The sequence below is a fragment of the Stigmatopora argus genome, chromosome 12 (genome assembly GCF_051989625.1).
Source record: "Stigmatopora argus isolate UIUO_Sarg chromosome 12, RoL_Sarg_1.0, whole genome shotgun sequence".
In the NCBI taxonomy this organism is placed as follows: Eukaryota; Metazoa; Chordata; class Actinopteri; order Syngnathiformes; family Syngnathidae; genus Stigmatopora; species Stigmatopora argus.
This window is the reverse complement of record NC_135398.1, coordinates 10,944,456-10,958,292: the sequence shown is the minus strand read 5'-3', so window position 1 is coordinate 10,958,292 and position 13,837 is coordinate 10,944,456. Positions and strand designations below refer to the sequence as shown.

The 13,837-nt window shown below is 41.7% G+C and overlaps 1 protein-coding gene across 12 annotated transcripts in view; it reads right to left on the bottom strand.

Annotated features, from left to right (window-relative positions):
* Window positions 1-13,837, bottom strand: part of adgrl2b.1 (adhesion G protein-coupled receptor L2b, tandem duplicate 1) — a 99,619-nt gene that overhangs the window by 8,482 nt on the left and 77,300 nt on the right. For 8 of the 12 annotated variants that reach the window (XM_077614782.1, XM_077614784.1, XM_077614783.1 and 5 more), the window contains 8 exons: window positions 10,867-11,076; window positions 10,062-10,282; window positions 8,149-8,215; window positions 5,569-5,660; window positions 4,445-4,613; window positions 3,693-3,821; window positions 2,219-2,315; window positions 184-309 (listed from right to left, as the gene is read on the bottom strand). In XM_077614782.1, coding sequence (XP_077470908.1) covers window positions 184-309; window positions 2,219-2,315; window positions 3,693-3,821; window positions 4,445-4,613; window positions 5,569-5,660; window positions 8,149-8,215; window positions 10,062-10,282; window positions 10,867-11,076 — 1,111 coding nt within the window. The remainder of the gene's footprint in view (window positions 1-183; window positions 310-2,218; window positions 2,316-3,692; window positions 3,822-4,444; window positions 4,614-5,568; window positions 5,661-8,148; window positions 8,216-10,061; window positions 10,283-10,866; window positions 11,077-13,837) is intronic. The other 4 variants (XM_077614780.1, XM_077614781.1, XM_077614788.1 and 1 more) reach the window with 1 other exon arrangement.

Here is a 13,837-nt window from a genome sequence, read left to right as displayed (position 1 = left end):
TTAAATGAGCGAATGCATATTGTAGTTATTAGACTGTGTTGATTTCTTAACTTCCTGTGATTAAATTATTAATAAAAAACTATGTCTTCTGGGTGTAATTATAATACACTTTCGTTTTATCTTTTCACAGACACCTTCTGACATGATAACACGAAAACAAAGAGCGCAGGCAGACGTGCACACCTGGAGAGTGAAAGGTCGGCGGAGAGGGCGTGTTGCACACCACCGTCTCTGCCAGCAGGTTGTTATAAGGGTTAGTGTCGTGGGTGCGGAGGAGGGGGTTAGTGAGAAGGTAGTTGCCCGTCATGCCTGAAATAACAAAAGAACAAAAAGAGAAAGGGGAAATGTTTTAAGGTCAGTCGAGGCATTGAAAAAAGCAGCCTGATGTCTTAGAAAAGTCTTTCCCGAATGTTTGAACAAACCCTTCAACACCCCAATAAAGTCAGTGTACCCCTATTGCCAAGATAATAAATGGGGTCTCCCAACCCTCAAAAAATCCAAACAAACGCTATGGAGCGCAAAGCTCGGTTACTCATTTCACAAACAAGTTTCCCTAAACTTAAATGCTCCTGATTTCATATGAGGAAAATGAGTTATGGTTTGACAATACCGAAGTTGAAATTTTGGCTATTATCCCTAAATGGGGGCTGTTTTTCTTCAGTTAGACCTGAGGCATTACTTAAGGCAGAGGGAATCACAAAGTGCTCTAAACCCTAGCCAGTGTTGGCACAACACCTTCTGATTTCTGCTGGAAAGTGCAAAAAAAAATGTCTGGAAAAGCCTACTTGAACATCTGAACTTGATTAAGGGTTAATTCGAGGCTCCTTAAAAACTGGCAGTTGTGTGTTGATTCCAATTTGAGTTGGCATGGGCTAGGCGCATTCTGAACACAGCCACATTGCAAATGATGTGTGCACAATTCAATAACCCAATGATTTTTCTTAGTTGACATCTTGTCTCTGATTTTTAAGATTCAAGAAATAAACACACTTTAGCGAGTAATTATGTTGACTTTCAACAGTAGAGCAGATTTTCCCAACCTTGATAAACCATGCAATAACACCAACAAACCATCATTAAAATCATCATCTTAGTCCATGTCTCCGTGTCTCGCTGCACTGATTTACAAAAGATAAACTTTCCAAAGGTTTCGAAGCCACAGTTTCTACCCCACCCTGACATAATTAACCCAGCCCTATCCCTTACACCACAAACCAACCAAATATATATTGCCATCAATGACAGCCAATAACTTAATCTAACGGCTGCCATTGACAGTGCAAGAGATCCAATCAAACTAGGAATGTTCATTCCCTGCCAATCCTCAACAATAAAATGAAATGGATGTCTATCACTCAATACACTGACAAAATTGGTTTTATTCCAGTCAATCTAAATTTATGTTAATTTTACATGAACAACACTTCTCAATTAAACTGCATCTTAAACTCCCATTGCAGACTATTCAAAGCCTTAAATGCAACCCATGCCTTTCAACACCCTAAAGTTGAGGCACCCCAAAAACGCACACATGGGATAAAGACGTCACCCTGATATAATCCAAACAAGCAGTCAAACAATTTTAGCGCGACAAGTGTTGACAAGGCGATCATCCGCAGCATTTACGCGAAACAAATTCCTCCTTGCACAAAAGGCATCCAGTCGAGACGCCAGACAAAACAGCATTCTTATCTCCTGCTGCATGTAGCCCATGCAAAGAATATAACAAGTCCTCTCCCTCGTTTAGATTTAGGCCAACATCTCCCACTTTCTCTGCACTGTCATGTTTTTTCTAAAAAGAGAAGAAGAAAAAAAGCTAAAGATTTCTAATTATGTTCCAAAATCTGCAGGGCACAGCGAGGAGCTTTCTCAGTGCCGGGGAACCATCCCAAAACATGCTTTGACCTCCCCTCCTACCTCCTGACAAGCACTATATGCTGCGGATGAGTGAGAAGAGTCTTCTCCTGTCACAATTGCTGGCAATTCAAGACATCAGGCCTAAAAAATCCCAACTTTTTTAAAGTTAAGTTAATCCAAAAGACAGTGGAAGACAGAGTGAAAAAGTTCTGGATTGTGTGATATGCTTTTGTATGCTAAGAGAAGAATAAAAAACACAAACAACAACATTAATGTCTGTCTTCTCGCCATCGCCGCCTGTATTAAAGCGAGAAACTATGGGCTACGCCTCAAAGAGAATAGCGACTGGCGCCTTGCTTACCCTGGTTGAGCGTGGAGGTGCTGTTTATGTCTCCCGAGATGAAGGAGGACTCCGACTGCTTCCTCACCGTATCGTTCCACATGCGCCTGATGCGGCTCTGCGTGCATACGGCGGGAGAAACGGATCAACAGAGTGTCGCCGTTAGCGTTTAAGTGGCTTGCCGAAATTGACATCGCTTTGCAAACGTGTCGCGACGGATCCAAAAATAGATACGTTTTAACGCTCCATGCTTCTCTTTTCCCACACATTCCGCTAATGAATCTAAAGCAGAGATTTTCAACCACTGTGCCTGCAGCACCTTTAGGTTTCATTAAAGAACAGCAGGAGTCCTGTGGGAAATTATCCAATTTTCCTTAATTGGGATGAAAATTATTATTCATATACCACGGCATATGTCTCGGTTTGTGTACTGACCAAAATTTGTATGTGTGCTTTTGTAAGCATATGAATTGAAGAAACATTGACAAAATAGTTGTTGTTTCTCTTAAATTTTGTTCTCAAGTGTCTGATTTTGTGCCTAGACTCAATAATTTTGGGAAACATTGGACTCTGGTATAGTTTTTAGGTCCATGAAAGTATCATTACAGTGGACGACTTTTCAAAAGTTGACACTGATGAAATTAAAATAGATAAGTTTTTTTTCATAGTATTTAACTCACTACAGCCGTTGATAGCAACAGATTGACTGTGAACGCTCCAGTGTCATTTATGGCGCCAGAAATCCAATCCATTTTGACAGCTAATGAACATTTTATCGCCCCGCCCAGTCAAAAAGGATTGGTCATTTACCACAGTGAATGGCAGCCAATGAGTTAAATAACTGGTTTGTAAGGGTTTAAAATAAATCATAATCACTGGATGACAGCATTACAACGAAACAAGTCTTACTTTAATTACTCCTTATCTTGTTTCTGAAACCTGTGACCTAATAGCACAAATTTGGGGTGCTATGTCTCCATTACATTTGAATTGGAAGTAGAATCAAAGGCTTTAACAAAAACGGCATCACTCCCCTGCCAGAAAGGGAGCCTTGTTTAGTTTAATACGTCTCCTGTCCAACAAGTATTTTATACCTCACGCCAGATGTTGCTAGTGTTTTTACCATGTTTGAATGCAGAAGACGCTCCCTTCCTCTTAATACTCAACCTGCGCACACTCTTTAATCTCCTTTTCACTTTGTCTTTTTGAGCAGTTTTAGTGCTTGTGCGCTTGGCGGTCTGTGCCTGAATCGAGAGAGCGCCAACGCCACTGACTGAGATGACTGATTCACGCTGTGTCGACACGCTTCACTCTGAGGACGCATCAATCCGGGAAGCGCCGCGGGTGGAGTTTCTTTTGATGAGCATGCGGTAACGTTTTGTCAAAATGGGGGCTCTCAAAAGACTCCACGTGAGACCTTGTTGGCATGGCACGCGTGTAAACGTGGGGGATCAGAATAGAAACTGTGTGATCGTTGTGTTTTTGTGTTACCCACCTGAGTAGCAGAAGAGTAGCGGGCCGTGGTCCGAGAGGTGGCTGTCTTGACGGATCCGTGGGGGCCATCGGACGACAGCGCGCCACGGCATTGAGATTGACGGAAACATTTACCGTATTCTTTTCGGACCTGTGTGAGAAAAAGGACAGATCAGGAGCAGAGCAGGACGAAACAATTACTTAAGTGCATGTTCTGAATCTTTTATAAAATGCCACAAAGAGCTGACAGCCCTTTCAATGTCACACCAAGAAAGGTAAGAGAATAGCAAAGAAAACGGAGGCGATAAAACAGCAGAAATCTGAAAACATTTGACTAAAAAAGTATTTTTCATACAAATGGGACGGCAGGATGCAACGTGCCTCTGAAGGCTACATCCATCATTACAAAAACCACAATAGCAGAGCTTACCTTGGAGCAGACAAGCGTGTGCCTGTTGATTAATGACACAATGACTAGACAGACAGATTCACTCAGAGCTAGCGATCATCTTGATTCATGTTCGCATTGAGAATAAAATAAAATAGTTCCTTTTCATGTGAACCAAGGCGTACCTGTTAAGTTTTTTACTCATTCAAATGACTATTTGGACATCAACAAAGCTTTCACCAACTTTATCTATCTTACTTTAGAAAATTAAAAGTTAAAAATGAAGAAATCAGCCAGGGAAGCGTCAGAGCTGTTTTCTCCATTTTGTGCAATTGCGTTACCATTTGTGCAGAATGGCGTTTGGTCTTATTGCGATAAAACCTTACCTTCTTCTGGAGGAGGCAGTGAAAAATGAAGATGAACGTTCCTTGAAGGGTGTTAAAGATGGTGAAGAGGTACGCCATCACAATGGAGGACTCGTTGAGAAAAAACAGGCCAAAGGACCACGTCAGGCCCAAAAGACACAAAAGAGCAAACGCTCCTAACACCCATGACCTGGTGCAGAGGAGTAGAGAGGGAAACAAAAAATTAGATGACATTTTCCATTACGAACACATCTTGTAGAGGAATTTAGAATAAAACGTGGTACAAGCTATTGTGCTTTTGAGTCCTGAGACCACAAAGGTTGCATGTTTTGCCTCAGCGGATCCCAGTAAAAGCCAGGAGGAAATGCGATCACTTCGCAGTCAGTTTCAATGACGACCGCTTCTCCTTATGGATGCACCGTAGTCAAGTGAGACGCCCCTTGAGAGAAAGCACGACTCCAAGAAACCTTAGCAGGAAAACCGAGACGCTTTGTGGAGAAAGGCAGCCGATTGCGCTCACAAGACCGCATTTGAGCTAATAATCACAGAGGATGTAACCTTCCATTTAACTTTTGTGCACGCATGGCTGATTTGCGTTAGAGCCCAAATTAGTGGCAGTTAATGGGATGTGACAGCTGGAGATGAGGAGTCAAACGTGAGCTAAACAAGCTTTGATTAGGAAATCTATGAAAAGGAAAATGTCAAAAATGAGAAAAATTGGGACATTAATCACGTCGGCTTGTTATGACGATGACTTTAGAGCTTTTCCTTCCACAATTTGTGCGGTCGATCCCATTTTCCGAGAACTCGGGTAAAAAGACACCAAAGTTGGAGTGACACTGTCACAAGAATTAAAATGATTTCGCAATATATGAAATGAGCTATTGAAAAATACAAATATTTTAAACTACAAGCTGGAGAAGGAAAAAAGGCTGTTTTTTTGTATTTTGATTTTGCCTTTACACATGAACACAGTAGATACTATTTTTTTTTGTAGTGAAGCACCTGGAGCTGTATATTTTATGTATGAAAAGTACTGTATAAATAAAATGTGATTTGGCTAAAACTCCTCCATGATCCAGATGTTAAATACCAGAATACGCAAGGTATTGCTGTTCATTAATGGTGCCAGGAATGGCTCTTACCTAATCCCCCCCAGCCTGGAGGAGTCCGGTTTCATGGAGGTGGAATGCCTGACCATCTTGTACATGGTGACCACAAGGAAGATGACGTTGACCTGTCAAAACAAACAAGCGTCAGAGTCCGACAACATGCACTTAGAGCGGCCTCAGATTCCGCCATCGACTCCCCGTATTGGTTCGTTACAATCACTCGGCATCGAATTTGAAGCAGTCATTGACCCACTCGCTCTTGTCTATATTGTTTTTTTTCAATCGCTAAAACCACCATTACGTACCGGTGGACCTTTACCTAGTGGAAAATTAAATACCTCAGCAGATCATTAAGATTTCAGAGTGGGAAGCAACAGCAGTGGGGGTTAACAAGAGGTTAATGCGAGTGCTCGACATCCCGCGACGCTGATGCTCAATGTAGATGACAATATGCTTAATGTGGAGCACACACAAGTGCGTGAGTGAAAACGATCGGGAAATCGTAGACCGAAGAATCCAGACAAGCACTTGAGGGAAAACGAATAAAGGAAGAATCATTATTTTCAAGTCATTCATCCCGTAATGTTTTCGAACATTCTCGGATGTGTGTCACGTGAAGTACCGGAGGGCTGGCGTCGGGGGAGGGAATGAGACAGGTCTTATTTTCACATAACACCTTGGAAATGAATTCCAGGACAAATTCTGTGAGCATATTCAAAACTTGATGAACTGCCTGGAGAGAATTGAAATATACGGCACCCACTGTATTCCATCTTAAAGTGGCAGGGGATGTTTATTCAGTGCTGCAGATGGTGGAGGCATCTACTGAGGGGGTGTGAGTGGAGGAGGTGGGCTAGAGTCCTTTGAAGTGTAAGCCTTGGTTTTTCTTTTTTGGGGGGGTTCAATGTTCTTTGCAACTAACAAAAACCAATACAATATATGAAAAATTGCACGTAAAAAAAGTAAAATACAGAGATATGTAAAATAATTCAAATTGGTTACACAAGGGGGGCAGTATTTGAGGAAAAATTAGGTCATTGTTGGCTAGCCGTTTATTCCTAAAAGGGAACAAAAGACACTATTTTTTTACTGTATTATTCTGAACGGAGGTAATTGGCTGCCTTTGACACTGTTAGATGAATTACAACTAGTTTTTAAAAGGAATAGTTTTAACACATTATATACTATATTTTACCACACAGAAATGGCATACTGTAAGTGGACTTGAACCCGAAAAGTTTGTTTGCAGCTGAAACTAAAGGAATCGTGCGTGGAAAGTCAACGACCGGAAGGCAAGGACGCCATATTCCGGATGGTTTGCTTTCGGGGTTCCGCTGCGGTTAACTTTTGTCTGCATGATGCATTTAAGGTGCCGACTGCAGCACCCGTTGAAATAGATAGGAAGAGGCTCCGAGGGTCTCTCTTGCTCCTCTGCCAAATTCATTTGAAAATCAGCATCCCTGCCAGTAAAGAGTTTTCGAGGCTACACATGAATTTACAAGCTATGGACAGACGGACAAGGATGTTTTGTGTACACAGGTGCGTGTCCGTGCTTCCGCTCTGTCATCGCCCACGAGTGGAATAATAGTCTGTGGATTTGAACTATAGAAACTGTAGCAGAAATCAAATTAGTAGTGAACAGTGGCGGGCCGTCAGGGCCTTCTAGGCCTTCTCTTACTACTTAATACTTATTAAATAATTCCAAATTGTCTGTAAGCTTCCTTTCATTGCTTTTCCCCCTGGTTGCACTGTTTCCAGATGTGTTTTCATATTGAAGCATTTAACCAATCACATTTCAGCCATTATTTGGTGCCAGGGTCAGAAATCTGCCTCAAGGCCTTCACAATCAGTTCTGCGGGCTCTGCCGCTTTAAACAAGCGTCGATAAGACTGTTGCTTTAACCAATCAGATTTTGAGATGGCAACACCACAATGCTTTGTCACAGGCGTAGAGATACGTCATTGCCTTGTCGCAGGCGTAGGGATACGTCATTGCCTTGTCGCAGGCGTAGGGATACGTTATTGCCTTGTCGCAGGCGTAGGGATACGTCATCGCTTTCACCAACTATGATTGGCTAGTCATTAGCCAAAGCTACCAAACTGTATTTGGAGGGATGTGTACTGAAGTGGTTTTGATACCTTCACTACTAGTGAAGGTATCAAAACCACTTCAGTACACATTCAACCACCTGTCCGATCCAGTTTCAATAATTTAGTTCTGATAAAAAAAAAATCTAAAGAAAAATCGGTGGGTTCAAACAAAAGGTCTTCTAAATTGCGTTTCTGGCTGGGGGGCGAGGCATTATCCAGCAATAAAGGTCGTCCGGCCCACCCTCTCGCTGTTTCCATCTTGTTTTTTCACCGAACGAATGACCTTCACGCGCGAGACGACTCCTGATGAGACTGCCCTACTCCTCCTCCTCAACGCGACCCCCAAATCGTTTGTGATTACGGAGGATTTTTCACAGCCGATTGGACACCGCTAATGTCCTCATGTCAGCAGCGCTAATGGTACAGCTTGGCTTTCATGCAAATTGATCTGCAGACAGCTTGTGTTACAAATAAAAATCTATCAGGTGTTTTGGAAGCTTTTCTTCGGAGGAACTGAACTTACCAGGATTACAACGGTGACAGGCCCAATGAAGCTCCAGATGAAATGGTTGTCTACCCTCAGCCAGCACCTACATGACAAAAAGGGGTGCTCATTAAATTCCATCAATGCCACATCAAGGTTATGTGTCGGGATAACAAGCCGCACTGGTACAAGTTAACACTCAGAGCTACCATAACCATGTGCTATGAATGGGCCCATCTGTCCACTTTAAAATTCAATATAATCCTTGAGCACTAACGTTTTGTCCTGTCTAATTAAAGCAGGATTCAGTGAGTTTCCGAATCTAATGCTTTTTTTTTGAGCGAGCATATTGCGCCTGGTATTTTCTACTTTTTCCAGTATTTTATTTCCAGTTCCATATTGCAATACAAATCAATAGCACAAGATATAATGCAATTCTCCTGAATAAAGATGTGTTGAATATTGAATGGATATTTACTTAATCAATTGTCAAATGTCAGTTTAAATGAAATAAAACCCAAGTATAGTCCAATCATGGCCATCTGGGTATGTTTTCCTTAAACTTCATTTTCAACTCCCTCACTTCCAAGCACACTTCTCAGATGCTTGATTGCACCTAAATGAAAATCAGATGTTATTCAATACAGTGCTTTTTCACTGATTCTTTGGTTTGAAATGCGGTTAGGTACATAAAATCCCATTACATTCCAACTTACTAAGCATTCACTTGTACATCACTATACTCCCATGTTGCTTCTCTTGTCACTATAAGTATACATTAGCACCTCCAATTCCAAGGGGGAACACATTTACGTACTATTTTTCCATTCCCATGATGAATCACGATATCAGGGCTCATTCGCAATTGTTTTTCAAGGTGTGTACACAATCAGCTCAAGGTGAATATATCAAGAGCAAATTTTGACCAACTATAATTTATCCGTTTTTCTGGAACTATCCAAGATGTTGATTTTAAAAGAGGTAAAGTTACATCTTAAGTTTAGAAAATACCACCCACTCACTGATTGTTTCTTTTTCACCCACTGAGCTGTTTGGTATTGATGTTGAATCTAAACATGGGCTGGTTACTGGTTTCAAGAAACATCGCAGTCTTGAAAACCTTTCAAAATTGCTAAAACTTTCCATCAGTAGATTGTAAAATTGAATAGGACAATTGTACTGGTAGGCGAAAGCAACAGAAATAGAACAGATTCTTATTTTCTTATACATCACGTCACAGGTCCAAAAGTTTCACGTTATTTGTTGCATGTCACTTAGGCACGAGAGTGCAAGCAATTTTTTACCTTTTCGGCTAATTCTATAGTGTGTATTCTGTGTGTCCTGCCCAATACTTGGGGTTAAGTGGACCTCACCGAGTGGGTGGAAGTTTAAAGTCTGGGCTGCCCCACTTAAAATTCTGCCCCACGAACTGTCAACTCATGAGCGAAAGAAAATTTATGAACATATTCTGCTACTCACAGCAAAAACTCTCCAACCCTTTTCTCATACTCTTTTAATGTCAAGCCCAAATGGAATCAGCATCACCGTTCTAATACTTTTGGACAACCGTCACAGAGGAAGCGGTTAGAGTACTTTAACTACAAATGTGTGCTAAAGCTGTAAAAAAAATGAAGATGCAAAAAAATCCCTTAAATTACAGTGTAGCAGCTCTACAAATCATGTTTTTTTTTTCTTCTCTTTCTGCTGGCCGGCAGAGAAGAAGCACATAAACTTTTTAACTGACAAGGTCGGCAATTACCCGCGTGCAAAGAATAAAAAGCCCAGCAGGTCAGAGTAGCAAGCTGGTGCATTCATTAGTGTTGCAGCTCTGCTCTTAGCTGGTGACAGGGTGTAAATTTGCTGCTGGGCCAAAGCGAGGTACACTCTGCTTTGTGGTATCAGTATCATTACCGAGTAGCCGAGGGGGGAGGGGAGCAGTTTGGCGCACTTACGCTCGTGGTGTTCCGTAGCTCCGGTAGTCAACGGCCGCCGAGATGCCAACCACCGCCGCCGGAAAGAGGTAGCCGACCATGTAGTAATACTTGCGGCGAGAGTGCTCGCTCTCAAACACCTCCACCAGCATGAGGTACAGCTGCACGCCTTCCAGACACATCCAGGCAAAGGCGGCCAGGAAGCAAAAATGGAGAATGCCGGCGATGATGGAGCACACCAGCTGACCGAGGGAGGAGAATGACAAAATTTACAGTTGTGGCGTAAGATCAGTGAGTATCTTAAGAACCGCATTTGATTCCCAAAGTGTACAGATGTGACGGTTTCATTTGACGAGTATATAAAAAGAATTTTTGGAGAGCGGATTTTTTTTTAAATAAAAAAAAGCTTTTATTGGATATGTGAAAAACATGATTCACTGCTTAACGTTCTTTTTTAAAAGGATAAAAGTTAAAATGTTACAAAAACATTACATGTCTAACCTTAGTGCAATTGCAATTATTCCTTTCGTGTTTTAAATAGAAAAAAACAGCTAAATGAATGCAAGAAATACAACCATCATGAAAAACTAAAAGTACTCATAAGCTCGGGAAAAGCTCAATTGAAAATCCCCTAAGGGAAAGTTTGTTTAGAAATGCTTGGAAGTAAACCAGTTTGAGTGTAGTAATATAAAAGTTTCATTGGTTTTGGCCCTTTTTTTAATGATTGGAAGAAACCTCTAAAGAGTAGTAAAGTGAAGGAAAAAAATATGTATTCTGCGCAGTGGAAAACCACAGTGCATCATCCCCATCTTAAGAATTTACTGACCTTGGGTTCAGTCATGTTGATGCCTACGAGAAAGACAAGCTCGCCGACAAAGAGGTTGAGGCAGAGGTTTTTGTGGATGGTGTTGCGGTCGCTCTGAAGGCCCTTGAAGAAACAGAAGGTGTACAAGCTGATGGCGAGGCACACCAGAGACACAGCGATGCCCATCCGTGTGATGATGGTGAGGAGGAGCTCATGGACGCTCCCCTTGCCCTGTAGAGAGGGATGCAAAGTTCATGAGAAAAATGAACACAAATATTGAAGAAAAATGCAATTGTTTTCTGAGGTTGAAATGTTACATGTCAGAGTCATCCCTCGAGTGTATTATGCGGTTAGGACTCTTCTACAGTGAGAGTTAAGCAACTATTTGAAAAGGTAGGCTTTCTTCTGCAAACGCTTGAGTGACGAGTGAAGCAAGATGGGGCTGTTGTTAGCTTGACAGAAGAAGGCAAAATGTGAATTTGACAGGAGGTGTTTATTTCTTGCTTGGACATTTGAGAAATGGCATCTATTCAAGCAGAAGAAAATCCCCCATATCTGTTAAAAGTGCGAAAGAAATAAGATTGTGTTTTCCCTGCTGTTGTCTTATAACCAGGGGTGTGACAATATATCAAAATTCTGGCATATTTAATACTTTGTTATCCAAACTAATGTATTGATAAATGTTGTATCGCCATATACAGTGGTACCTCGTCATACGACCGCTCGTCATACAAAATGCTCGTCTTACGGGGAAATTTCGATCGAATAATTCGCCCGTTATGCGGTCAAAATTTCGTGATGCGACCAAGCCAGGTCTTTTTTGCATATCTTTCGTGTATAACAATATTTACGAGCACGGAACGATTAATTCAAACGAGTTCCTCCTTGGACCAGGAAACGCACAACGCGCATGCAAAAAGAAGGCTTTCTGGGTAATGAAGTATACTCCTGCACACAACACCCATAGGCAATGGCAACCTTTCTCAGAATAAAACTTCATTACCCACAGTCAATACGTGGGAAGCTCAGCTATGTCATTTCCTGTTATTCTTTCTTAGGAAAGGTCCCGCGATCGTTCCTTAAAGACTATTTCTTGTTGGCAAGTGGTCGTGCGTTATCCTATTGTGAGGACATTTGTGTGCATCATTTTGGGAATATTTTGAAGGCAATACAACAGCAAACAGTCCATCGATAGCGAACGTGAGGGCGGAGGCGTGGCAAACCGCCAACCCGGAAAACGAAGGTAACAAAAGATTACAACAAAATTTGAATTCAGTTTTGTGTAAAGTTACATTCAACGTATGTTTGAGTGTCTGTATATATTAATCCAAGTTAATTTAAATTAGTTTGTTCCGTTTACGAGTGCGTTGTTGTGGAAAAAAAACGTTTTCACCTTTTAAAATTGTTTCTGGGTGGCACTTTTTTGTTACAGTATTTTGCTAGCAGACACAGTACGTGAGAGGAGGCTTTTAGTTTTACAATTGCTAGTGGACGAGTGGAGGTAAACATGTTTGTGTCTGTTAATTGGTGGCTTAATTTTATAAGTGCTTTAATTTGCTTTAATAGCGGCATGGGGCATTTACTTACTTATTTACTTAACTCCTGAGTCTATTGGAATATAATTTATTTATAAAAGGTTTGTGCATTGGTCATGCTTGACAACAGAAAATGTCCAAATGATCAGGTCAACAATTGCAAAATGACATCTCTCGCCTGTTAAATTCTTTTGTATGGGTGGTACGTGTTTTTTTGCTATTTTTGTTTTGTCCAGGATGAGTCATGGCTCATTTATTGGAGGAGAAAAATTGTGGTTTGAATCACGATTTTAGGGTCCACAGTTGCGAAATTTGGCCACGTTTCTTTGGCCTCAACGGCCTGCCATTTTGAGTGAGCCGTAACACAGCGCTACTCATGTTTTTTTCATCTTTCTGAGGTCAAAGATCTATAAAGCAAGCATGTTTCCAGACAAATGTGAAAATAGCAGAGCGTGGAGCGCAAAATATCACTCCTGCAAGTCGGGCAAATCCTCCTGTGATATTTGCACTTTTATTGAGGGCGAGGGCCGTGGCGGAGGTGCTGCGCAGGCAATTGGCAAAAGGCTAAGCCCTGCCTCGGGGGGCTCTGGTTTCAAACTGCGGTTAAGGTTGAGGTTAAGACAGATGACGGGGGACAGGGTTCACGAGCGGGGGACGTATTATTAAATCAGCCACAAACTGATCCCCCGCGTTTATGATGGCCGCCGTCCTTGCTACAATTGCCATTCGTCATGTAATTAAATTGTAATTGCATTTTGTGACCGAAATGTATGGCGTACCACTTCACAAGACAGACGAGGAGGAAGTTTAAGATGCGGTCGTGCCGTTTTGAACGCTATTCTCTTGGACATGTGCATGAAATATTAGACAGTGACCACAGTGAAATATAATTAGCTCCGATAACGGCGTAATACCCCCTCGGCCCGAGGCACCATTTCACTCTTTTAAATTGACGGCCTGCTTCATTTCTGCACATCCTCCGGAAACAATTGAATTATGTCCTGCTGACGCGCTGTTCTCACGCTCAGCTTCATCATCTAGGTCGGGCGACAACCCGCCCGCAGAGAGTGCTTGGCATCTAATTGCAGAGGGAGGTCTTTATTTGTACAAATGCTTATGCCTGGGTGGACCGACTAGACACGCTAGCGTGAGTTAATTACTTGAGATTTGCAGGGACCAAAGAGTTTGAAAATAAATTAGCTGCCATTGACAGCGATTAGGGCTGAACGTTATTGCGAAAAACTAGGTACTGGCTTTTTGACTTCCGATCCAATCCGATATTCTCAGGATATGTTTTGTCAATACCAATCTGATGCCCAAAATTGTTAAATATAAAGTAATGAGTGAATGATGGATCAATTTGTTAGTGTTAGAGTCAAGTTTATATTACACGATGATCGTTTAACTGTCATTAGTTTCTAAACGGCAGTAATATCATTGTCTATTAGTGTTTATGC